Below are 26,488 nucleotides of genomic sequence, written 5' to 3'. Positions count from 1 at the left end.
CAACCCCACCCATGCATATGCGCTGCGCAGCTTTCGGAACATGTTTTGATTGCTGGAAAGTTAAGTGCAAGATAAAAATGGGCAGTAGGCCAATTAATATACTATAACAAACATTGGCTAACAATTTATCAATCTGTTCTATTGATAATCGATTTGAACATTTGTTGATCAAAATATAATCTAATTGAGATTTTCAAAATAACAATTGTACTCACTCGGTAGAATGATATTGATTCGTGAAAACAGGATATTTTCACAAAAGACTTGAACATATAATCCCATTTATAGTCTTTCAATAATATGATGTTTTAGTCTTTGATTTGCTCGGAAATGGAAGGTTCATCTGACACAGTCAAGAATTTCTCCCATCGCGGATAAATGTTATATCGAGACCACTGAACGCTCAATATGGCCAAAATTGAACGCTCTGTGGAAACACATTCTCGGAAGCCAGAGCACACATTTCTACTGAAGCAAGGAACTCTTGACGGTGCGTCTTGGACGGTGCCGTAAAGAGGCTGTAGTTTACGACGATGTGGAAACAGGTAATACATATGAAAGTCAATATCAAATTCACGACATTATGTATGGAATCCCAGATAAGTAACACACTCTGTGATGTAATGTAGGGAAACCATTATAAACCTATATTTCTGTGTGATCTGTAGGAATTTTGTTACATGTCAATAAAGTACGAGTATCTGTTCTTATAGTACTTGGTTGTGTGTGGACATCATTCCTTTCCAGAACCCTTTTCCAAACAATCTACGTGACACTCTAGCTTTTCTGCTCTATTTCAAAGACCTACAAACAATGTAGAGGTCAAACATAGGCTGCCAAGGGCTATTTTTCCGTAAACACGTTTGAAAAGTATTATCTCTGAAATAATTTTATCTGTTTATCCCTATCAGGATTGATAAGAAAAGCAAATTGAATGTTTTTATCCAGATCGGGGATATTCCAGACTGTGACATAAATATTTTTTTTCGTGCAGGAACGGTAGATGTTTATCCTGAAACCTCATCGTTGATTGGCTGAGAATCTCCACCATACCATAAATCACTACTTGATGTCTAATAAACAACACTGTATCATGTGTTTGACAATTCATGGTTGAACGTACTCTCTGAGTTGTTGTCACCTTAATTTGTTCTTTGGGTGTGTTTTCTACAGTTACAAAATGTGGTTGAAGGCAGTTCCCGTTCGCTGCAGTTAGTGCCCCCAATAAAGGTAACTCAAGTGGGTATTTAGGGGTCGTTTCAAGGTTTATATCCTGAAACAAGGTCAATCTTTGTTTAGATGTGTTTGCGAAGATGTATGCCATAAATAGTCAATTTGAGATTAGATTAGGTGTGATTAATCTTATGGGATTGAATTACTAGGGTACGATAGTTATTAATTTACGTGCCGTGACATCGTTGACCGTTTTACGATATTGTTAGCCCTTTTACGGCATCGTTGATCATTTTAAGATATTTTTTATCGTTAACAATATTGTTGACCGTTTTACGACATTGTTCACAATTTTATGATGTTACTTGCCGTTTTACGACTACGATAACATTATTTAATAAACTACTAGCCATATACGACAACTGTAGTTCTCGTGCGGTACAGGACAATTTGCCTCCATTATCTCTTAGACGTAAATTTCTTGACCTGTGTTTTGTCTATAAATGTGTGAATTCTAAATTTATTTGCCCAGATATTCTTGATAAGTTTAATTTTTATGTTCCTCCAAGGTGTTTTAGATTTAGGGAACTTTTTAGGCTCCCTAACCACCGTATGGATCTGTCCAAACATGCATTTTTATCACGCTCTATGAGGCTTTTAAATAGTCTGTATCCTTATGGCATTGACCTTTTTACTTCGTTTGCTGATTTTAAAAATGAATTGAAAGAGTTAATATATACAGACGGGTAATTTTACTTAATTTTGTATTTCTTTATGTTTATTGTATTTTCCTCATTGTGTAAAGGTAATGTGTAATTGTTATTGTGATGTATATGGTACACGTTTTGTTCAATCATTTATTGTATTTTATTAAGGTCGTCCTGTTATTGGGCTAAGCCTGGTGGATGATGAATGAATAAAATTAAAAACAAATTTAAAAAAATAAATAAAAAATCAGACACTTGTTAGATTTGTCGGACGTGTCTCTGAATAAAATGACAATTTAATAATTTATGTTAATCACTGTGATGACTTTCACATTTTTTATCAAGTGTTTTTAGTCAAATCTACACTAATATATTTTAAATGATCTAGAGAGCATGGAAATACTAGTTTTTATAACTGTATTTTTTAACTAAAATGTGTAAATGTAACTAATTTAATATAAACAGTCCAAAACCTGAATTAGAAGCTAGGTCGTCTGACTCTAACATTGCTACATTTTATCATCTGGGTCGACATAATTCTTACTAACATTGCTACATTTTATTGCCTGAGTCGACAATAATTTATCGTCTGGCTCGACAGAAACGTAAGTACAATTGTTACATTTTAACACCTTTAACAGTGTGGACGATAAAATGTAGCACTGTTGGTAAGATTTTTAGAGTCAGACGATAAAATGTAGCAGTGTTGGTAAGATTTTTAGAGTCAGACGATAAAATGTAGCAATGTTGGTAAGATTTTTGACGACAGTGCTATTTTGACGACAGCGGTATTTATAATTTTTCAGTCTGCTTCTAATAACTTTACGGTGAGAAAAAATGTATACGTGATACGCTCCTTACTATTCTTGGCTCAGGAGAAAAAAATTCCTGACAACCAGTGAGTAGTAACACCGACAACCAGGAATGCCTACTGATAGATATTGTACATGTAAACAAGACACTTGTATACTATATTATCAGGCGTACATATACTAATACATATCATGCATATAGGAATTACAAGCACGGATGTTTTAGTCGTCAGCATAGACGTGATCAATCAATCAATTTTATCAATCGATTACATCAGCCGACGAGTCAAATTACATCAACGGAAGAAAGATTACAAACACTTCCGATGACCGCAAACGCCGGGAGAGAGAGAGAGAGAGAGAGAGAGAGAGAGAGAGAGAGAGAGAGAGAGAGAGAGAGAGAGAGAGAGAGAGAGAGAGAGAGAGAGAGAGAGAGAGAGAGAGAGAGAGAGAGAGAGAGAGAGAGAGAGAGAGAGAGAGAGAGAGAGAGAGAGAGAGGGGGGACGGACGGATGGACGGAGGGGGAGAGGGAGAGGGAGGACAGAGACAGAGACAGGCAGACAGAGACAGACAGACAGAGACAGACAGACAGACAGACAGACAGACAGACAGAGAACGTGATTTCAAATACCCCTAGCTAAATAATTTGTCATGGATTTGAGAGTTTATTGATGTCATCGCAGGACCGTTGACTTCAAAATACCCCGTTCCTGTTTTTAACACTGTTGTTAGAAGTTTGTGAACATCCCTATACATGTTCAGAAGGTCGGATGACGACCACTTCAGGTATGTATCGTAAAATAGCATATTCGTTTGAACAGACCATTAGCGGACTCTTTTTAAGGCCCTAGAGAACAACGTAAGAATGGGGGTCATTTCCTGTACGATCACCCCCTTTCCTGTTCATTACCCTCGTTTACCCTTTTAATTGTACGGATCGTTCGATACAGACATAAACATTACACAAGATCAGTTACAAATGTTGGCACTAATACATAACAATGCGTCATTTTGTTTGAAAGTGTGAAAACTACAAGCAGACCCTGTTCCTCCCTGTACTCGAATAGTCGCTCCCGCATAAAGAGTACAAACGGTGTCTCTATTTGCGAACAGACAGTATCGTAATTTTAAGAGACCGGACAGTGTGCACATGTAATCTCAACCAAGTACGTACGCCATTAGGCAACAATTGTACCAGCTTCGCATTTTGGGGAGAGTGACATTGCAGGAGCTTAGACCCGGATTATTTGAACGCCATCGAAGTCGAACTTTGCTGAAGTTTGTGTATCGCTCGTTATCCGACCGCTTGCCCCATTGACTCACCGACTCACCTGGTCAAGTACGTTAGACGGATCGTGTACATATTCATCGGGCGGTGATTGCCCCGCATAGACATACACCAATCTTGAACTCCTTGAGACGAACCGAGATGACGACGTTAGGGGAGGCTAAGATAGTGGTGCTTGGGTTTCCGTGCGTTGGGAAATCAGGTAATATCAATATTTTTAATCTAAAGTCCGACACTATTGTCTAACTTATGTCACGTACTAAACAATTAAACATTTCAAATTAATTTAACTTTAATTCTGATTTATCAAATTGTTGACCAACAAGCAAAAAGTGTAGAAACTGTATATAAAAGTGGGAAATAAGTATTATTTTTAGACTAATGCAGTCGAAACTTTGCGGGTATAGCAAGTAAACCCTCCACATTAATGTATGGGTAGCTACACTACAGTCTGACGGTTCAGTAACAGGTGGTTTCATAGTACACGCAATATCAGCGACGCCGTGTGACAAACAATAGAACACACACTCGAAGTCAGCTCTGATTAATCTACCGTGGGTCAAAAGCCCAACGTTACTAAAAATGACATATTACACCGAAGACTACAGTTTGATATAACCCAGACTGGTTGTTTTGAAAATTAACCTTTTGATCAGTGTCACGATGAACTCGAAGCAGCTGAGGTCCCAAGCCCCCCGGTCCAGCAAGTCCGGGTACCGGGTAGCAAGTTAATGTTCGATCCGTATTTGATATTATACAATGCTGAGCTATGATCAGTTATCAATTGGGATTTATATTCAGTTTTATCTGTGGTCTGGTCGTTTTTTTATTTCACATGTTCTACTTCTGTGGACAGTGTCGTCAAAATGACTGCGTCAACAAACTTTATCACCACACCGAAAAGTCTAACCGCCCAGTGCGAATTTGATCTTTTTGAATCAAATATGCCAACATGAAACAGAGAGGGGTGGGAATCTATCATTTCGTCATATTTAACATCGTCAGAAAACCACATCTTTCCCAACCCGAATTTAGAAACGCTGAGCATGATGCCAAATATCCGGAATGGTCCGGTTTGATTAATTGCCCATAAGAATTACTCATTGTCATCAGGATTTCAATTATGAAATATCCGTGTTTCTACATGGCTTAATATTACTTTGAGCATCAGATCTAAAATACTTTGATCCCCCGGATCGTAGCTATGTTAAATTATCTCAACAATTCGAATCATTAAACGATATCTACGAATTAGATAAGATTATCATATGTAACATGGATTATTACGTGACATACACGAGGCGTGACCGTTCCGTTACAAGTCAGATATCCCGGTCAGATATGTACCAGATACAAGGTGGGTATTTCCGGAAAATCTTGAGGAGTTGATACCCTACTTGACGATGACATCACCAAGTGCGGTGCCAAGTGAACGAAGACGAGGGTGATTTGGGATGAAAGGTCACATTCTTATCACAAAACTCGTGTTACAGCAAGCGATTACTCGGAAAGATACACTCAACCGGAGGCCGCTGTAACATATACACCGAAAACAAACAAAGAGGGAACTGGTGGGTTTTTGTAGGGACCGACATCAAATATAACCGTAAACTTCCAATAAAAGTAGTGCGTTAAAGAAAGATAAAATTGTACGTGGTATCCTGCTGTGGCATTTTCCCAGTAGAAGTGAACGATAAAACTATTAATGGTACCGTGTTTGTACATTTTATATGTATTTTGTATCTAAGTACAACTAGTAGCACTGAAATAAAGCTCTTTCTCTTTGTGCTACACTCGTCTATAACATTCATATTACAACGAGTGACACTGATGAAGTAAAACACTTCCTCTATGTGCTACACTCGTTTATAGCATTCATATTACAACTAGTAACACTGAAGTAAAGCACTTTCTGTGTGTACTGCACTCGTTTATAGCATTCATATTACATCGGTAATTTTGACGGATTGCGGTCAGGAATCAAATAGAAGTTCCAATAAAATTCACAAACAAACATCCTCGAAAGCCAGAGCATTTTTTTCACAAGTGCCGTAAAGTGGCATGTGTTTTTTACGACGATGCAATCAAAATGTTAGTAGAATTATTTGTATTTCAAAGTCTGCAGCTGCAGAGTAGCGTACCATAGTATTGTTATCTACTTGCGTGGGTAGAAATTTCCAACTAATTTGCTCTAACCGATAATATCCCTACAAAAACTAAATTGCACAATTAATGTTGTCAATCAAAACCCCACCCTCCATCACCGAGGGCAGAGTTGGGGACAGTGTCTAATTTTAGCGGAAGTATGTGCAAGTTTTTTTGGCATCATGGATGACCTTTGACCTTTGTGCTTCACTTAAAACCACATGGAAATATATTCTCAAAAGAATTGGAAAATATACCATCAAACTACATTATACGTGGCTTTGGAGTGATTCTGACGAATACTCTGGTGGTATTTGTTATGTTGATTTGGACATAATGAACTTGAACATAAATCTATTTGCTGGCGAGGACGATGGCGACATTTGTCATGTTAATTGTACCATCATGTTTATCCGACATAATAAATCATTTTAGTCTGTGTGCGATTGCGGATGATGCCATGTAAATTGTTTGTTTTTTCAAAATAATAATGTTAACCACAGACAATAAATGTTTCAACAAAAGACAAATTTATTTCGGAATTTGAGTGTTTGTGTCTGCAGAAATAAGTCCATGCTGTATGTTGCGTTTTATTGCAAGTTATACGTTGTCAGGGCTTGTTCAAATTTAAAGGTATTCTTACATTCATAAGATACCATTCTCTCACAGAAAACTTAATATTACGTACGGCTAGTGAGGCAAAGATGCCCAGAATTTAATACAGCATAACTTTGTGTCGAGACTTGATCGTTTTAAAGTAGTCTGCAAAAAGATATGACTCTTTTACAAATTGGCGGTAAACACACAAAACAAGAGGGTGCAATTTTAAAGTCGTGTAACTTTTTTTACCTGCTGTGTACACTTCAGCATACGTTGACCTTTTGACCCCAAAATAGTATCTAACCCAATGAAATTCTCTTTAAGTCGAGTCCATTGGGCCATTTAGTAGATAGTGAACCCAATGAAACCACTTTCAAAGGGACCACTTCGATGAGCGTGGCTTGACACGCAACATTTGAACAACATACGCACGTTTTTCATCACGTGGGATGTTTTATGTGTATATCGTATTAAGTACCAAGGCCGAATTTCAGAACTAAAATAGAGTGCATCGCGAGTTGGTAAATCAAACTTTTACGGCAAATGTCTGGTGTCTGTATTGTAGTGACGGATGTTGTTTGATCTAAGTACTCCAAATGTATGTAAACACTGAAATGCCGATGTTACTACATTTCAGCATAATCACTAAGTCAGACTATATCAGAAGTTGCTGGGTTATCAACGGAGAAAGCCACGCCAGTACATAGACATTGACATAAAATATGGCAACCCTTTGTCGATATTATTGCATACATACATACATACATACATACATACATACATACATACATACATACATACATACATACATACATACATACTTACTTACTTACTTACTTACATACTTACAGACAGACATACATACATACATACATACATACATACATACATACATACATACATACATACATACATGTACATACATACATACATACATACATACATACATACATACATACATACAGACAGACAGACAGACAGACAGACAGACAGACAGACAGACAGACAGACAGGTAGGCAGGCAGGCAGGTAGGCAGGCAGGCAGGCAAGCAGACACACACACACATACACACACAGACACACAGACACACACACACACACACACACACACACACACACACACACAGGTATACCTATGGCTTAATGATAATTGTAAATCTGATTAATCCGTTTGATTCAAGTTTTAAAACATGTTGCCTGCGTCCTTGTTTTGTCATCTTTTCTCACTCAGACTGTGACGTCACAGAGTTTGTATGTTGCTAAGTGAGAGTACATAACTCTTAAATCACTCCGTGGATATCACCAAGGTCATATTTCTATTCCACTGATTCAAATTATGTTGTCACAACGCTTGACTTTAAAAGTTATCAACTTCAAGTTTGTTTTGAATAGTTATACACGTGTTACTACACCTGGTTGGTCGCCTTGGAGTCTGTGAAGTGTCTTGCTTTCGATCTCCTACAAATATATCAGACTTATAAGTTATATACTATCTCTATCCACGTAACATTTTCTAATCACAAGTTATCATACGCTACTTTAATAAACTTACTGTTTGAATCGTGTGGATATCTCGTTCAGTATCTAAAACTTATTACCCACTTGGATTGAGTCTATTGTGTGGATGATGTAAGAGTTGGACTGGAAAGCCTATTAAAGCTCGACTGAAAAGCACACCACCATTGAAGTCAGTCAATTTGGACCAATACGACGTCTGACATGACAAAAATCTCTCTAATATTGCTACATTCCATCGTCTGCCTCTTCATTAGTCTTACCAGCATTGCTACATTGGCTTTGCTTGAGTTACCGTTATCTTAGCAGATCGTCGATAAATAACTTAAAGTGTAGCAATCTACCTAAGGATAATGTTACTAGTGATAACACACAAAGTAAATTAATGTAGCAATGCTACTCAGATTACATACACTGTAGCAATTTAGTATCTTGATATTTTTGTTGAAACCGACCAGACGATTGAATGTATCAATTTTTAGTAAGACTTACATTGAGACAATGACTGTTACAATGTTACAAGATTTTTGTTCAGCCAGGCGATGAAATGTAGCAATATAAATAATATTTTGTCACGCGCACCAGACGATATGTTCTCTTCCAAGTTTAATAGCCTCATATGTACTAAAGTTCCCCTTCCCCTTTCCTCTGTTGTTCGAATTTAATGACACAAGCTGTAATCACATGCATGTAGAACATTTTATATCTAAATGAAATTACCTGGATGTTTGTAGAAACCCGTCGTTTCAGAACTCTCATCACAATAACTCGACTCATAAACCACTGCTTGTCCATTTGCCTGCAAGTTGTCTTTTCTTTCTCTATACAATGTAATGGTATTACAAATATCGACTGGCGGATGTATGAGCTATCGATTAACACATACACATACACATTGTAAATGGGAGCGGTAGGGAAAGTGATCTACACAATGATGCAAATCAGTGGATGTGCATTACAAAAAAACTCCATGTCACATAAGTGAAATACCAAGGCATCTTCATTTCTCCTGTAACTGTGATTGCGTAAAAGTTTTACTTTCATAAGACAGTTTTAAAATACTTGTATATGGCGTCGGTTCACCTTAACGACAGACCTTAAAGCTACAATATCTGTCACTGGAGTAATACATTAAATAGTTTGGGTAACCAAGTCTGTATGTAAGGAGGGGTGATGGTTAGTTTGACCCTGCGGAACAACGCATGTTTTTCCTGGGCTAAACCCCAGTTTCCGCCTGCTTCTTCAACACTAAGGCGCTGCTCTTGTGGCGACCATTCGTCATATTTCCAAATTTATTTGGACGGACAAAGATTATTATTTCTTTATATATTTACATATAACTGGTTATTTTTTTATTTTGTACATTCTAAAGTATATGGAATATATTATAGGTAATATAAATTTGTATTTAGCTACCTGTACATATTATACAATATTAAAATATATATAAGTATGGACCTAATGTCATTTTCTAAAAGGTGATCCAATATATCTTCCAAGATGTCCCATCAAGAGCATGTCGCTACATACAACAAAATTGTCCCAATATTACAACCATTGTGACTTTAGTAATATGAGGCCAGGTTTTCAAACTATCTTTCAGGTCAAAGGTCAAATACAAAGTGTTTGCTAAGTAAAGTAACTGTGGGGGGTATATTTGTCAAATAAAAACTGAATACGTTCAAGACCACTGCTTGGAGTTGTCTCGATGAGTTCGCAAAATATTGACTTTGCCTCGTTTCTATTCTTTTTATTGTTTACAGCTCTGACAGTACGGTATCTCACCAGACGTTTTATCGGAGAATACGAGTCGAATTCCGGTAAGTAATAACTAGATGCCTCGTGATACACAAAGAACTTCAGGTCACCTGCAAGGATCTCATACGTATAAAGGTCATGACCTTTGACCTCTATGTTACCATGGTGACACATTCATGACGTTCGGTTCTCACCTGAAGAACTAAATCAACACGTTTTTGTTACATCGACGTTTGTATTAACACCTTTTATGTTTAGAAAATAATGAAGTGAAATGAGGAAAGATCAATGAAAAAAGTAAGCGATATTAAAAAGAAAAATCAGTTACTATGACAATTACAAGTGAATTTGATTTGTCTAGTTTGTCTGTGGTGTTATATGCGTTTTTACTCCCTCTGAAAACTTTTACAGTTATGACGTCACCATAACCCTACAAAACAAGTGAGAGCAACTTTTAAAGTTTCGAGGACAGACAGCCAGCTGTGCATGTTTGGTTGTCTTGACAACAAACGCCAGGTAGATAATTAGACAGAAAACATATAAACATAAGACGTATAATGCTTCGAGGAAGTAAGCAAAACCAATGTCAGTCAGAAAAACCTCCCAGCGCATTCTTTTCCATTTGGAATTGAAGAAAAACAGTCGAAGAATTTTGTGACGTCACAGTGACGTCAGCAACAATTGCACCGTCTTTCTTTATTGCCAATCTATCACTTTAACGATTACTCTAACAACATTCGTTATTTGTTCCGTTGTGATAGCTTTGTTTTCTTCGACACAATTTGTCATTGTTTCTCGGGATTCGCGAGGGTGTGTTCCCACACGACTTGAATTGAATTCTTTGTTACTGACCAAATGTTGAGTGTCTTCACACACAGAATTAATTTTCTTTAACTTAATTAAAAGACTGTTACATTCATTTGTTTGAATTCACTCTCAATTGGTGTGTTATTGTAATAAATTAGTAACACACACATGACCACGTACGTCTCTATACTTCACACCTTGGTCAAAACATGGAAGTATAACCCACGTTATACTTCAATGGTCAAAACCACAATCCTAAGGGACAGTTCACTTCCCCTTTACAGTGGTTTCATTTACTTTAATTCTCATGCATACTCGGCGTTTCTCTTTGCAAGTTCTACGAGCAATGAACATGTCGAAAATAATTTCTTTAGGTATTGGAGAGAGTAATATAGTCCAGACCCTTTGCTTGGTTGATTTCGGCTATGTCCCCAAGTCACAATAAGCAACGGCATAATTTCTGGTGTCTGTATGCTGAGTGTGAATGTACCCGTCGAAGACATTGGAGTTAATTCCTGGCTTGTTTTGGCTCATTTTGTGTTGGTTTTGGCTCGTTTAGGGTCATTTATGGGTCGTTTGGCTTGTTTTAGACGGAAATAAAAGACCTTAGCTCATTTGGGTCGTTTCAACATATATGAAAGACCAGGCTAGAAATACAAGAAAGCATATATATTCCCGGCATAGTATACTTTTAAAAGAGGACGGTTGTACGAATTCCAAGGTAAATAATTTCACGTTGTGAATACAACGTCCCAATTTGGCTGATAGTAATTCATTCCATTTAAATTGTTACAGCTCAGTGATTTGTAACAGTTAACGATGAGTGTTTTCTTAGACCACAACAGTCGTTAACAAACAAACAAATGATTCAAATACCAGTTGCGACTTCATAAAAGTTATCACCGGATAAGTGAAATTTGATGGGGTGTTGAAGAAATGCCAACATCTTATTCATGTGATCTGGGTATCCTGATGTAGTACTAGTAGTAGTAGACAGTACGTGCGTACATACATACATACATACATACATACATACATACATACATACATACATACATACATACATACATACGAGCTATTATAAAATTTAAATTGGGTTAAAACAACAAAAAATGCGTTTTCTTGTCTCACAAGTGACGTTGTTATCACAGTTCATCGTCGTAAATAACTGTCCTTTTTACGGCAACTAACTCGTGCTTCCTCCTTGTGCCAGTACTCTGGCTTGTAAGATTGAGAAAATGAAATGAATGTCTAACTCACTTACAGGCTGTAGACAGCCAACGAGTTTGTGTCCTTGTATACTAGGGATTCCTACAGTGAAGTGTTAAAATATTACAGTTAAAGTGTAACAAATATGGAGGTAGGCATTTGCATGAATAGGTGATATAACCACAAAGTACTTTTAAACAAAGACAGAAACAAATATATTAATAACGGTCTAAATATAGCTACATGAGAATTGGGTCGCTGTTAAAACTTGAATAGAGAAGGTCGGATTCAAAGGCTACATTTTTATTGTGTATTTTCTCAAATATCCGATGTGGTACACTTGTAATCCTGTGGCAGGTTTTTTCGCATCACTGTGACCTGGCGCTTCGTTCTTCAAGGGCAAAGTGACAGATATCTGCCCCTAGTGGCCTTCTCTCACTGAGTGGCAGATGATACTGATAGGGTGGCAAGATACGTCGCAAAAGTCAACAATATTAGATATATCATACCATTTTTGTAACAGATCCAGCGTTGCTAGGCAATGATATAAATACCAATACGTCGCGCCACAACCACAACCAAGACACAACCATCTCCCTCTCCGCTCCCACACACGCTTCGCCAACAATAATACCAACGTCTGTGTAAACTCTCGCCTCAAAAAATCCACGCAATTCTTAAACCCCCCGAAATCATCTTAACCCACTATTTGAATTCTAAATAAAGGATTAGGGTATTCATTCAACTTGTGTTTGTCTTGTCCAACTTAATGGATCGTTGGATAGTGCATGGGGCGCCTACCATATGGACTCCAAAATGTCTCCCACTTGACTCCTGTACACAAGTTACTCCAAATACCTTTAGCTCTGGAATGTGTTTTTAGTTTCACTGTCATGTGAAAACAATAACCTGGTGGCCTGTGGAAATATTTCAGCTTCTTTACTATCAGTGTCTTTTGAAAGAGAATAAAGAGAAGAATACTGTTGTCACTAAACTCGGAGTTGATTGTACTATTATGTGTATAACAAATAGTGACTGCTTCCCAAGAGTTGACAGTTTTCTGTTGTATACATGGACATTCTTCGAGTTGTACTTTGACATTCCAACATCGAATGCTATACAGGGGTTGTTGACTGATTGTTATCGTGTCAAAGTCATGATTGAACTTGCTGAAGTCAAAGTGATGTCACGCTACCTTAACTAGTCTGTGAATCGATGTTCAAGTTTTTGCCCCTCACACTTCGTATCAATAATGTAGCAAAGAATATGAACGCTGAGTATGACAGACAGACAGACAGACAGACAGACAGTCGGACAGACAGACAGACAGACAGACAGACATACATACATACATACATACATACATACATACATACATACATACATACATACATACATACATACATACATACATACATACATACATACATACATACATACAGAGACAGCCAGACAGACAGACAGACAGACAGACATACATACAGACAGACAGAGATATGTAGGCAGCGAGAGAGAGAGGAGAGAGAGAGAGAGAGAGAGAGAGAGAGAGAGAGAGGAGAGAGAGAGAACCATATCACATCATAAAATAATTTATAAATTTACTTATCCTTCTTCCTTTTTCATTTCTTTTCAGATTTATTTTACAAACACTCTGTGCTACACAACGACGTCTCTTTATCAATAGAAGTATTGGATAGCTGTTGTCACAAGGTAAAATTTGCATCTAATTTACATATAGTTTCAATTTCACCTGGGATATAACTCATCATCTTATATTTTGAATTTACCATCCCCATTTGAGTATTCATGACAAATGAATTGTATAATCATCACCATCCATTCATGCATCATCTTTCATCTTTCAAGCACACAACCCCGAAGTGTTCTCGATACTATGGATACCGTACAAGTAGAAAGTGTGTGATAGTCTCAGATTATCTGTGCCTTTAATTCAAATAGCAGTTCTATTATCTTTTTGAACATAGTTCGTGAGAGAAAGTATACACCTGTATGTGCTGCGAGAGAATTTCCAGTCCAACTCAACTGCGTGTAACATTGGTAAACAGACCGATCAAATATCTTCGTGCCCTCTATCTACATAGTGAAGGGTCTATGATCTATATAAATAACAAATATATTGAATTTGATTTTCACATTCTCTGTGAGAAAGATTAAAATTAAAATACGCCACGAATAGGATGAAAAATTAGAGGGAAAGAGGTAAATTAGGGCGACACGGAACTCTGCACAAAACAACAACAAGATATATGTTAAAGGTCCAAGTTCCGTTAAACGTCTACAACACAAGTCGACGCTACCGTATCTTCGACTAAACATTATAGACGAAGATGCTATCCTTCTTCAGTCCGTTGTTAAAATCGACCAATTTGAAACTCATTTTAATCTAGTCTAGATCATAGGTGCTAATGTGGTGTCGAACCATCTCTTTACCAGCGTCTAGCTCGATGCGAAATCGTGAACCCAAAAGTTGTTCATACAAATGAGCTCTTGAGATTCGATGCTGGACAGTACTATATTAATTTGAATATCATGTCTCGTTCGTTGTTTTTTTAAAACTATCACAACAAACAATGGCATATTGTGAAATACCTTTAACAGTCGGTACATATGACATTTGATTGGTCTAAAAATGTGTTTCCCAACTGAACAAATTCCAGGCCTGAATCATTCCATTGTTATTGCAGTATGAGAACAACGTACGTTTGTTATACACATAACCCCCAAACCCTTAGTTTCTATACTGATCTAAGACATAACACATGTGGTTGGAGCACGGAATGAATAAATAAAAACGTTTATTTGATTGCATGACATCTGGGTAGAAGTTCGTAACCAGATGTCTCACAAATGATGTAATTTAATGAATAACAAATAAAAAACATAAATTATTGACAAAATTGTATTTGATAGTCGCCGCAAGGGTTATGTCTGGGTTTCGAAATTCCATTGTTGTCAAATCGCAATATTATTAAAGTACTAACATATTTGATTACAAACGTCATGGAATACTTTCATTAAGGGGATCTGAACAATATCTTTGTCATATTTGTTTTATATCATTTGTTTTTATGTTATTCTATTTACTGAAAAAATATTTAATAAAATAAAATATACTACTATCAAATTAAAGTGGCCATATGGATGAGAATTTGTTATTTATTTTGGATTTTTATTTGATAAAACAGCCTCACTATGCTTTTCTACTTGAAAAAATAATGTGAAATAACATATACCAAGTCCATGTTCACATCTCAATAAACGGCAAAACACTAAACAATGTGTAAAATGTTTGTTATTGTACGTACAATAACAAACTTTTTACACTTTGGGCATCTTTTTGTAATGCATTGAGTTATGAACATGGACTTGGTATATGTTCTTTTGCATTATTTTTTCAAGTAGAAAAACATGGTGAAGCTGTTTTATCAAATAAAATCCAAAATAAATAACAAATTCTCATCCATATGGCCACTTTAAGGTTTTTACAAATTTTATTTAGATAAAAAAAAATGCCTCGATTGGACTCTGCTCCTTTAAAGGATTCGTGTATGTATTGTTTTGTAAGTCACTGAAGTACACAGCCATTTACCATTCTAATCTTATCACTCAGTGTTAATGTTGAATTGGACTAGAAGGTCAAGTGTCGATTTCTAAAGTTGTTTTTAAGTCCAGCAGAAGTGTCAAAGTTGACACTAAAATGTGGAATTAATCGAATTACTACTCGTGATATGCGATAAAACCTTTGACAGATCTATATGTGACTGACAATGTCAAATTGTTTCAATCACACCGATAGAGTATTTTATCTGATTTTAATCAGTTGTAAGCTAGCATTGTATCTTTGGAGATTAGACCTGCTGGGTCAACTCTTAACTATTGTATCTAATACTAGTTACAACTGACACAAGCGTTTTTGAAAGCGTTGTGTGTAGGTACATATAGGTAGGTAGGTAGGTAGATAGGTAGGTAGGTAGGTATGTAATGTATGTAGGTAGGTAGGTAGGTAGGTAGGTAGATATGTAGTTAGGTGGGTAGGTAGATAGGTAGGTTGGTAGGTAGTTAGTTAGGTAGGTAGGTAGGTAGGTAGGTAGGTAGGTAGGTAGGTAGGTAGGTAGGTAGGTAGGTAGGTAAGTAGGTAGGTAGGTAGGTAGGCAGATAGGTAGGTAGGTAGGTAGGTAGGTAGGTAGGTAGGTAGGTAGGTAGATAGATAGGTAGTTAGGTAGGTAGGTAGGTAGGTAGGTACCTACATGTATGCACCTATATATGTAAGCATGCTAGCGTTGATGGAAGAATGGATGCATGATGGATGAGTAGACGACTCCTGGATAGATGACCCTGAATAAGTGGATGGCTAAATAAGTCAATACGTATATTCTGACCTAATTACAATCATTTACACAGCTGTATCGTCTTTACTTTTCGGATATCAAGTAATACACACCCCGAACAAAATTCCTTACTTAGTAAATGTCTAGAGAAAGTCAGTCTTGTGATTGGTAGTACGTCTTGTTGTTGTTGTTGTTGTTGTTGTTGTTGTTGTTGTTGTTGTTCCGATTGTTTTGTATCTGTTGTTGACTTCTTGATGACGATGGTAGTTGTGGTGGTAGGATTGTGGTAATGATGACGATAATAGTGGCGGTGTTGTTCTTGGTGGTGGTGGTGGTGGTGGTGGGGGTGGTCGTAGTGGTGGTGGTGATGATGATGATGAGGAGGAGGAGGGGTAGGAGAAGGAGGGTGATGCTGGCGGTGCTGGTGCTGGTGGTGGTGGTGGTGGTGGTGGTGCTGGTGGTGCTGGTGGTGGTGCTGGTGGTGGTAGTGATGATGATGATGATGAGGAGGAGGAGGAGGAGGAGGAGGAGGGTGGTGGTGGTGGTGGTGGTGTTGATGATGATGATGATGATGATGATGATGATGATGATGATGATGATGATGATGATGATGATGATGATGATGAGGAGGAGGAGGAGGAGGAGGAGGAGGAGGAGGAGGAGGAGGAGGAGGAAGAAGAGGAGGAGTAGGAGGAGGGTGGTGGTGGTGGTGGTGGTGGTGGTGGTGGTGGTGGTGGTGGTGGTGGTGGTGGTGGTGGTGGTGGTGGTGATGGTGGTGGTAAACGTTCTCTTATCATCTCATTTATGTATGTTCGCATACTTGCTAGCAAAACGCTGACGTGAATTATCAGCTGTCAACCAATTCAATTTTCGTTTCTCGGGCAACGAGATAAACGCCAAATATTAAGAATATATTTTGATCGTATTTTGGACCACAATGGACATATTTAGGGAGTTTGTCAGTATTGTTTGGAGACATAGGGTGTATATGCCTTAGATTGCCGGTAGCACACTAGACTAATTGCTTAATAGGTTTTGACGATATTTGATGTAGAAGGAGACGTAGAAAGTGTTAGTTACGGTAGCACACTAGACCACTTACTGAATAGGTTTTGACAACATTTAAACGTCGAAGTAAATTCAAGTAAAAGTGTCGGTTGACAACATTCAAACGTAAAAGTGTCGGCTGCACACACATCCAGTTACTGAATCATTTTGACGACATTTAATAGAAAAGTAGAAATTAAAAAGTGACAAAGATGTCACCTGTACTTTTCAAAGTCGTTCAGTTGATTCTTCAAGTGATGTATACCTCACTGCCGTGCACTTAAACACTCTCTACGGTGACGGCGTACATGCAATATTTTGACACATTCTTCCACTGTCAACCTCGCTTACAAAAACCTAGACTAAATCAGTCATCACCTATCAATATCAAAAAAGCTGAATGTTTGCCTAAAACTGGTCTCACGAGTAGATTTCATATAATGGGTGAAATATTTAACTATCGCTGGGGCAACAAGCACGATGTTTGCTAATTTGTCAACACAAAATGTTACCCAAATTTGTAAACACAAGATGTTTCGATACCATCGCAGATAGAATGAGAATGAGCTAATGAAAATGATCGCCCCACAAAAATATATACGTCAGATCAAGTGCAATTCAAATCTAGAGCGTTTAAAAATGATGTTCGTAGTAAACAGGTTCAGAACTACTTAATACAAAATAAAGTCCATCCAGACTTGTGTCAATACGCAGTACGTCCTATCTCGGACTTTTACAACAACGAATACACTTCAAATCATCAGGTGCCACTTATTTTCGGACATCCAAATATAAATTTACGTTTACCAAAAGTTTCCGTCCACAAATGACTTATGTTATAAATATATATTATATCAAGTCAACAGAACGGCTCTGTTATTTCAGCTAATATAACTGCCATTTTGATTTCCTGAACATGTACGTACGATCGTGCTACCCGCGCACACACACATACTTACATACATGCATGCATACACACATACATACATACATACATACATACATACATACATACATACATACATACATACATACATACATACATACATACATGTTATAATATACGACATAATACTAATCTATGTTTCAGTAATATCAATATCAAAAGTAATCACCGGAATCTATAAAGTTACTGACTATCTTTAAACACGTGGAAAGCAAGTAATGGACATAACTGTACATGGAAGTATACGCGAAACTAACACTTAATCTGATAAACGGGGTGTGACATTGCAGAGTTGTGTTTTCAGTGCAGGGTCCATGTTCTATGATACGTTTTAGCCTTTGTATCAAAGTTGTTTTGTTGACAATAAATGTTGTATTTAGGATTAAAGACCCCACGCAGAGTATTTGACGAATCACAGATAATATGTATACACTAGATATGAATAGTATTGGTTGTGATTTATAATATTAAATATCGATGTGACGTTTGTTGCAATGCAATCTGTAAAGTCACACAATCAGTAACCTAAACACAGTTAGTATTTTAAATTAGGGACATCATACAACATACCCATATGCAGAACATTAAAATATGATAATAACTCATCAACATTCGGTGATAGAGGTTAGATGTGTACAAACAAACCATGGACAAAGTCTAGGCAGACTCGGGAGCGTATGTTCTGAGAACGCGATTTCAAGCCAGATTGTCGAGTCTCTAGGCGAGTTCTTATGCGATAGAGAATATGTCCCGTGTGGCTTCCAGGCTAATGTGTTAACTACGTAGCAGTACAGGAGTCTAGCTGCAATAATTGTAGCTTTGTTTTTATTTACAATAGTTTTTATTCTTTTTCATATTTTATGTTGTTGTGACTCACCATTTTTCGTTTTATTTATTTTCTCTTACGGGGTTTGCAAACACAAACAAAACTAGCGGTTCTAAGGTAGGACCGAGAGCGACATAGCGAAACCGCTCCAGTACTGCATCTAACAGGAGTCATACATATATATACCAATGATATACAAGCCACTTCAGACATATCTTGTTATCTGTTATAAGTCCCGTGTAATGTCAACCCAGTGTACTTGTCACAAACTAACTGACGCCAGCATGTGATTTTATGTTTTCAACGGTAAACAAAAACAGTCGGCGTGCATGTTTTTCACTTCAGTATTATCGATTCGAAATAAATCTAAACAGGAATTGTGTAGATAGAAACTATAAATTCAATGAAATGCTAAAATGTCGACTGCTTTTGTCGATTATGTCTAGACACACAACTCTGGAACAAACATTAAAAGTCTGTTAAGATAAGTTACACCTCACTGAAAAATACTGTCTTTGCTACATTTGAAAAGCTGGAGCAGGCTTGTGCGTAAGTGTGAATTTTCATATTAACCTACTGAATTTCAAGCGCCAGAATTTCAAGGATTACGCTTTTCCGTGAAATATTCCGCATTGCACTGAACGATCACAAGTCTCCGAGTAGGGACTTCGTAACACCCCTTCGTATATGCCCGCTGGAATTATGTATCTGTATATAACATAAAATTACATAAATGTTACACGAAAAATATAACTGTTACATTTGTATATCCTTGGCGTTGGCTTTCCAATTTTGGATTCAAGGGCAAAGGTCATGTTTATGAGAAAGGTCGACCACCTAGTATATTGAGTGTATGAGAGACATTCCACAGGTGGCTGTTCGTTGGCAGCTAAGTATACAAGTATTAAAACAATGTATAACTGAATACACACTCCATCTAAATCTGTTGTGTCAATGAAATGTAAAAATGGTATCGTTAGATTTGTTACAGGGTAGAATAGTCCTTTATTAGTGTGAGTTATACATATACTCACTCGGTCAAATGTTATCACCAACTCTGTCGAGGCAGATATCTAGAATGTGCACATATTAAACTTTCACTGAGTTGTCAAGCTCAATTAGAAGCCTAGATGATGAAATTTCGAGATCTTTAGATTCAAACCCAACGGCTAGCCTCTAGACCACTTGACTTGGGGCTTGCTATATGGGTCAACTGTTTTCCTACACACTACTTTGTGAGCCATCCTCCATAACCTTGGACCATACCTATGTCAAGTTCACAGGCGAGGTTGGTCACTAAGACATATCCTTCACAGCTTGATAAGTTCAAGTTCGATACCCGCATAATCGCTGAAGGTGTGACAATATTGGCACTATTCAAATATAATGCAATAGGTATAGATAAGATCAAGATAGCGTCTTTTCATGTGGTTATAATCATATTTACCACAAATATGATGACGTTCACATTTATGTGTATACATAACAATGTATCATATTCGTGGGAAATTTTATCACAAAGTTCGTCAGTTTATTATTATATAAATATGCAATTTAGTATTTATGAACTGAATGTAAACAAGAACTCGAGTGATGACGTAGGTCTGTTGATGTTTTTGCCAAGAAATGTAACAGTGTTTGTTTTCTACAAGTGATAGTCTTCGCAGATTGTGTATTTGTTGATAGTTAGCCACTTGACTTTATTTGGCACAGTTTCTTTATTGGGGTTAACATCTAGACCATGTAAATACAACCAGAGACAGAGTGGCGTTGACTGCCTCGATAAACAAATCATCCTAGTATAAAATTGCTACATTTCATGATACACTGTAACACAGTGTGAACTCATATGTACAGCATTGCTATCAGAATCAGATCTGTTACATGAGATAGATACATTGTTTCAGTTTATATGCATATGTACTATCAATGCAATGTATGTAGCTTGTTTATATCGTTGTAAATGTATATGTAATTCATAACACTGTGGAAGATGCTTAGTTTAGTTTTAGTTTAGTTCAGTAAAACAACAAGATCGACAGTACAGATATACAAATAAAAACTGGTACAAATTACTTGAATAACCCACAAAGCCAAAGACTTGCTTCGAGTGGGGTCCATGCAAAAAAAAAGATGAGAGACTTGTCGTGACGTGTTTACTTTCTAACCTAGTCATGTTTTACTATTTACAGGCACAACCATGCAGAAACAAAAAAAAACCCTACACATTCTACACTCTAAAAAATATTACAATTTCAAAAATGAATTAAACATTTTTTCTATGAAATAAATCAATTAAACAAACTATCACTAGAGACAGACACGCATGCGCCAATATTTTGATGTCTGTATGGTGCAGCATGTTAGTTCATTTTATTTAGACAAAATGTCATAAGAAACTGTATTCATTCAAACTTACTATCTTCAAGTTTAGCATGCAGTTTCTTATTTGTTTCTTATTGTTCTTCTTGTTTCTGCGTAGTTGTAGCAAACTGAACCGGTGAACACTAACATAGTCTAGTCCCTATACCGTATCGTTACCATTTACACCTATACTCACAGTCTAGTTCCTATACAGTATCATAACCATATACACATCCACTCACAGTCTAATTCCTATACAGTATCGTTACCATTTACACCTATACTCAGTGGTTTAGTTAGAAACCATGTTGGTATTCAGATCTCTAGACTAACACTAACATATGACGGGCTGTAAAAGGCAAATGGAAAGTCTGTTGGCTACACAAATCCGTGTAGCCAAATTTACTTGCTACATCAATTATAATTTCGTAGCAGATTGTTGAGTCAACTATGACCTCATCCACAGGTGCATGGCAGTTGATTTATTAACAGCAAATTGTTGTTGACATTTGAGAAGGTCAATGAGAGTTTAAACTGATAGGAATAGGATAGAAATGGCTGTAAATCAATGTGTCCAAGGATTTATAGTCTAGCACTCATTGCCAAGGACTGTACACAGGTGCACCTACAACTATGATATATGGACCCACTATGCAATGCAAACGATTGTAGAAAACATACCTTGAGTCTGTAGCAGGAATACATAGTAATCAGTAATCCCAGCCTTGATATATATAGTTGGATAATTGCATTTTGCTCCCGAGAAAATGAACCACACAGAGACATAGATACAGTATATACATACATACATGACATATTAAATCAGGAAAACAAACAGACAGACAGACAGACAGACAGACAGACAGACAGACAGACAGACAGACAGACAGACAGACAGACAGACAGGCAGGCAGGCAGGCAGGCAGGCAGGCAGGCAGGCGGCAGGCAGACAGACAGACAGACAGACAGACAGACAGACAGACAGATATGTACCATAACATCAAATGTTCATATGACTTTAACTCTTTCCATATAAGAATTATTACATCCAATGCATTGTTAGCATCCCAGTAAGTTCAAATTAACATGCTAAGGGGGGAAAAGCATAAAGAGTGCGACAAGGTTAAATATATAAATACTCTCTTTAACGATACAAAACTAGCACCATGGTCAAGGACATACAGATGTCAACTGTGACATACATAACTTTGTCTTAAACCCAGAAACTTGGCTATCTGGATTTGTCGTTGTTATGGGGGGGGGGGGGGGGGCAGAGACATGAGATCTCGAGATAGTCACGTACCATGTACTAGCTTTGTCATTACGTGCATAAAGTTAGAGTGTACACAATGTAGAACATTGACCTGTTATGAAAAACATGACAACGAACAAGTACACGCCTTGTATCTTATACGCTTGTATTTCTAGTACAGTCTAAAAGTCGACCAGTTTGATCACCGTAGCAAATCAGCATACAATTGTACAAGTTTCTTTTGTCTGTGTTTTTCAATAATTGTATCTGGGGAAAGAATACAAAATTATGTACCATATTCATTGATAATAATTATTAATAACACTTCAAATATGGTGATTACGCCTTCATTTATTCATGCCAAGGACAGTCAATAGGCTAAAAAAAATATTCAACAGTCCTTTTTCCTTTATGAAAGAAATTAGAAATGTGAACATTTACCATACATACTGAGAAATTTGCAAACGAGATTTTTGATAGAAACAATTGCACATGAACTTTCGTATGGGAAATTAAACAGAGCTTATATAATAAACCAGAATATACAGGCCTCGGGTTCAATCAAACAGTGGTCATCAGAATGGCGAATATAAAGAGCGCCCTCAGGCATGAAATATTACTGTCGTTCGTTTTTTTAAAAATGTTTCTTTAATTTTTCAACAGGAGACGCCTGGAAATGGAGTACTCTGCAAAGAATCTCATTTAAAATGGGGCGATGCCTTTGTGATCGTTTACAATATTTGTGACATTAGAAGCTTTGAAGTTGTGGAAACTCAAATTCAATATATCCAGAAATTAAAGTCTCCATGTTCCGTACCCATTGCAATAATAGGAAACAAAAAGGACTTACAGCACCACAGACAAGTCAGTGCAGAGGACGGGCAATTACTTGCCGAGGAATATGGCTGTCATTTCTTTGAGGTCACCGCTAGAGGGGGCTGCCATGGCGTCACGCAAAGTTTCACCTCATTGATTCACGAAATACTTGCAAGAAAGAGGACTAAAACTGCAATGCGCAGACGCAGTGGCGTTACCAAGGCAATCAGTAATAAGGTACTCTCAGCCGTGAGCACGTTTAGGACAAAACAACCTGCAAGTCCCAAGGTGACCCATAAAGGGAGAAAAATGTCACTACAAATGTTTTGAAAAACAGTGAAATTCTTCCAGAGGGAAGAAATAACATCTCCAACGCAAATACATCAATCACAACGCAAAGATGAAGTTCAAGAATAACAACCTTTTACAAGTCTAGACGTTCATTGTAACTATAGATAATGACCAGGCAACCAGGATTTTCAAAAATGGCCGTCTAATGGATGTCAGAACTTTTGACGACATTTACCAGTCAGATCAATGCAAAACTTAAGTCTTTACAGTGATTTGCATATCAATAAAGTGACAGTAACATGGTTGTAAAAAATGGCGATTTTGACTGCTTAGGATGTGTATATTCTACAGAAAAATTTAGTCCAGAATTTAGTAAGGATTATTTCAACAAACCTAATATTGTCCTGTCGAATATAGTATTCACATTGTGTTTACAAATCCATCTATTTGAACGAGATAGCGCCCCCTAGAGTCGTGAGTAGAGACCTAACAAACAAATAGATTGTAATTAGAATCAACGAAATGATCGAAAATCCGATCAAATGAAAGTCCTTTCCTTTAACTCTAGGTACGTTTCCTGAAAAGTCATGACGTAATGTAATATTTGCATATGAATATTCGTCAAAGAGTTGTACAATGCCTTCTACCTATAGTAAGTTTTCAATTTTTATCTTATCACAAAATACCAAGATGTACTCAAGGTCAAAGTTTAATCAATAGTTCAATTTAAGTTCCTCATAGACACTTTCATTGACTGACTTCCACTTATGACGTCACCTTTGGCACAAGACTGAAGTTGTGCCGGAAATACTCGAACGTTTTCGGAGGTCAGCCCGATGGGAAGCGATGATAAACGACCACTCTTCATGGGTGAAGCGATTGCTTATTTCGTATTTTCCTACTGTCAAGCTCTTGTCAAGCTCAATAGGGAACTTGCAAACCCGCCATGTTGAATGTTGCATCATGGGAAATGGGATAATAAATACTAATCAATTAGTATTGTAAACAATATTGTTACATTTTTGTAACCCCAGATAATCAATTCATAGTTACCCTGACCATTGTGGGAGGTTTATTTTATCGGTAGCTCCAGATTAGGTATTACAATAATCACAGATAATCCCATAGCCCTTTGCGTCTGAGCATGCTCAGTCTGGATTGCAAGTTCCCTATTATAAAAGTGATGATTGTTATGAATTTTGAAACATAGTTAAAACTTCCTCATTTCTCAGAGTTTGTGGGAATAAAGAAGAGAGTATGAAGTCCTAAAGTGCACATTTATTTTGTCAAACATTCCTACTCTGTGCCTATATAGCCATTTTTATATTTATAAGACGAAAGTAAATTTTACTCCAAATTGGTATGTATTTTACATAGAAAAAATGTTAACAAAAGTACAGGAAGAAATTCATACTTTATAGAGTTATGAATAAAAAGATATTATATATTAACCATGCCATTCATTTGTGTAATGTATGTTGTCTTAAACTGGCAAATGTTGAAATGGAAACTGGAATCATTTTTAGAATGAATGGGAGCAGTTTTGTCATGTGTGTGAAGACTTGATGTGGCACATGCTGAAAAATTGTTTAAAGAAAAAGTGCAGATAGACTTGTTTCTGCCTTTAGTACACGTGTATTGATTACTACTATCCAAAAGTCTAGTCAGACTTATTTCTGCCTTTAGTACACTTGTATTGGTTACCGCTATCAACTTAAAGGAAAAGTCCAGTCAGACTTATTTCTACCTTTAGTACACTTGTATTGATTACTGCTATCAACTTACCAGAGAAGTTCAGACTGACTTGTTTCTGCCTTGAGCACACTTGTATTAACAGCTGTGTGCCTTGCTGACTGCCCCTAAATCATCTCCCAAGATTTCCAGTTTTTGACTACAATTTTACATATGCCGAACCTAAACTTCACCGTAAGAAAAATCTTGAAATACCAAGGACTACACTGAACTACTTGAATGCCACCCTGGGCGAGACATCTACTGGTAATCTCAAATTTAATATTTCCGTGAATAACATCCTGTGTTGAGTTAGCTACCTGATTAATTATCCGTTGAATATCTGTTTCTGTCACATCTGAATAATAACAATGGAATACTGCTTCTCCTGGTCCTCTCATTCAAATGGCAATTTGAATATACTGTTACACCTGGAACATTACTGATCTACAGATGACAACATTGTAAATGCTGACTACATTCTATTTAGTGGTGAGCTTGTGGGCCCCAAAGAAGAACTCAATGTGATGATGCGGTACGTTTGTGTCAGACTGACAGATTGGATAATGGTAAGAATTTATTTGATAAATAAAAGTAAAGTGAGAAGAGAAACAATACAAAAATTAGTTAGAAAAAAGGTGATAATTCAAATGCAGTTTTAAGCCGAAAATAAGTAAACACTTGTTTAAATCGATTGCTTATAGATCTTTAAAATACTGAGTTGTTGGAAAAGAGGAGCGGTGTTGCAACGGGATTGCGATTGACTTCGCCCTAACTTCAACTCGTCCCATTTCAACTCGTCCCATTTCAACTCGTCCCAATTTCAACTCGCTCCAATTTCAACTCGCTCCA

General features: G+C 37.0%; 1 protein-coding gene across 1 annotated transcript; it reads left to right on the top strand.

The window, feature by feature from the left end:
* Nucleotides 1–3,684: 3,684 nt before the first annotated feature.
* Nucleotides 3,685–25,302, top strand: LOC144452911 (ras-related and estrogen-regulated growth inhibitor-like). The gene is made up of 4 exons (XM_078144120.1): nt 3,685–4,182; nt 10,004–10,060; nt 13,648–13,724; nt 23,462–25,302. Exons 1-4 carry the CDS (start codon nt 4,122–4,124, stop codon nt 23,942–23,944), a joined length of 678 nt encoding a protein of 225 aa, XP_078000246.1. The 5' UTR covers nt 3,685–4,121; the 3' UTR covers nt 23,945–25,302.
* Nucleotides 25,303–26,488: the final 1,186 nt, after the last annotated feature.

This window comes from Glandiceps talaboti, chromosome 23 (genome assembly GCF_964340395.1).
Source record: "Glandiceps talaboti chromosome 23, keGlaTala1.1, whole genome shotgun sequence".
NCBI classification, from domain to species: domain Eukaryota; kingdom Metazoa; phylum Hemichordata; class Enteropneusta; family Spengelidae; genus Glandiceps; species Glandiceps talaboti.
This window is presented reverse-complemented; position numbering and strand designations above follow the sequence as displayed.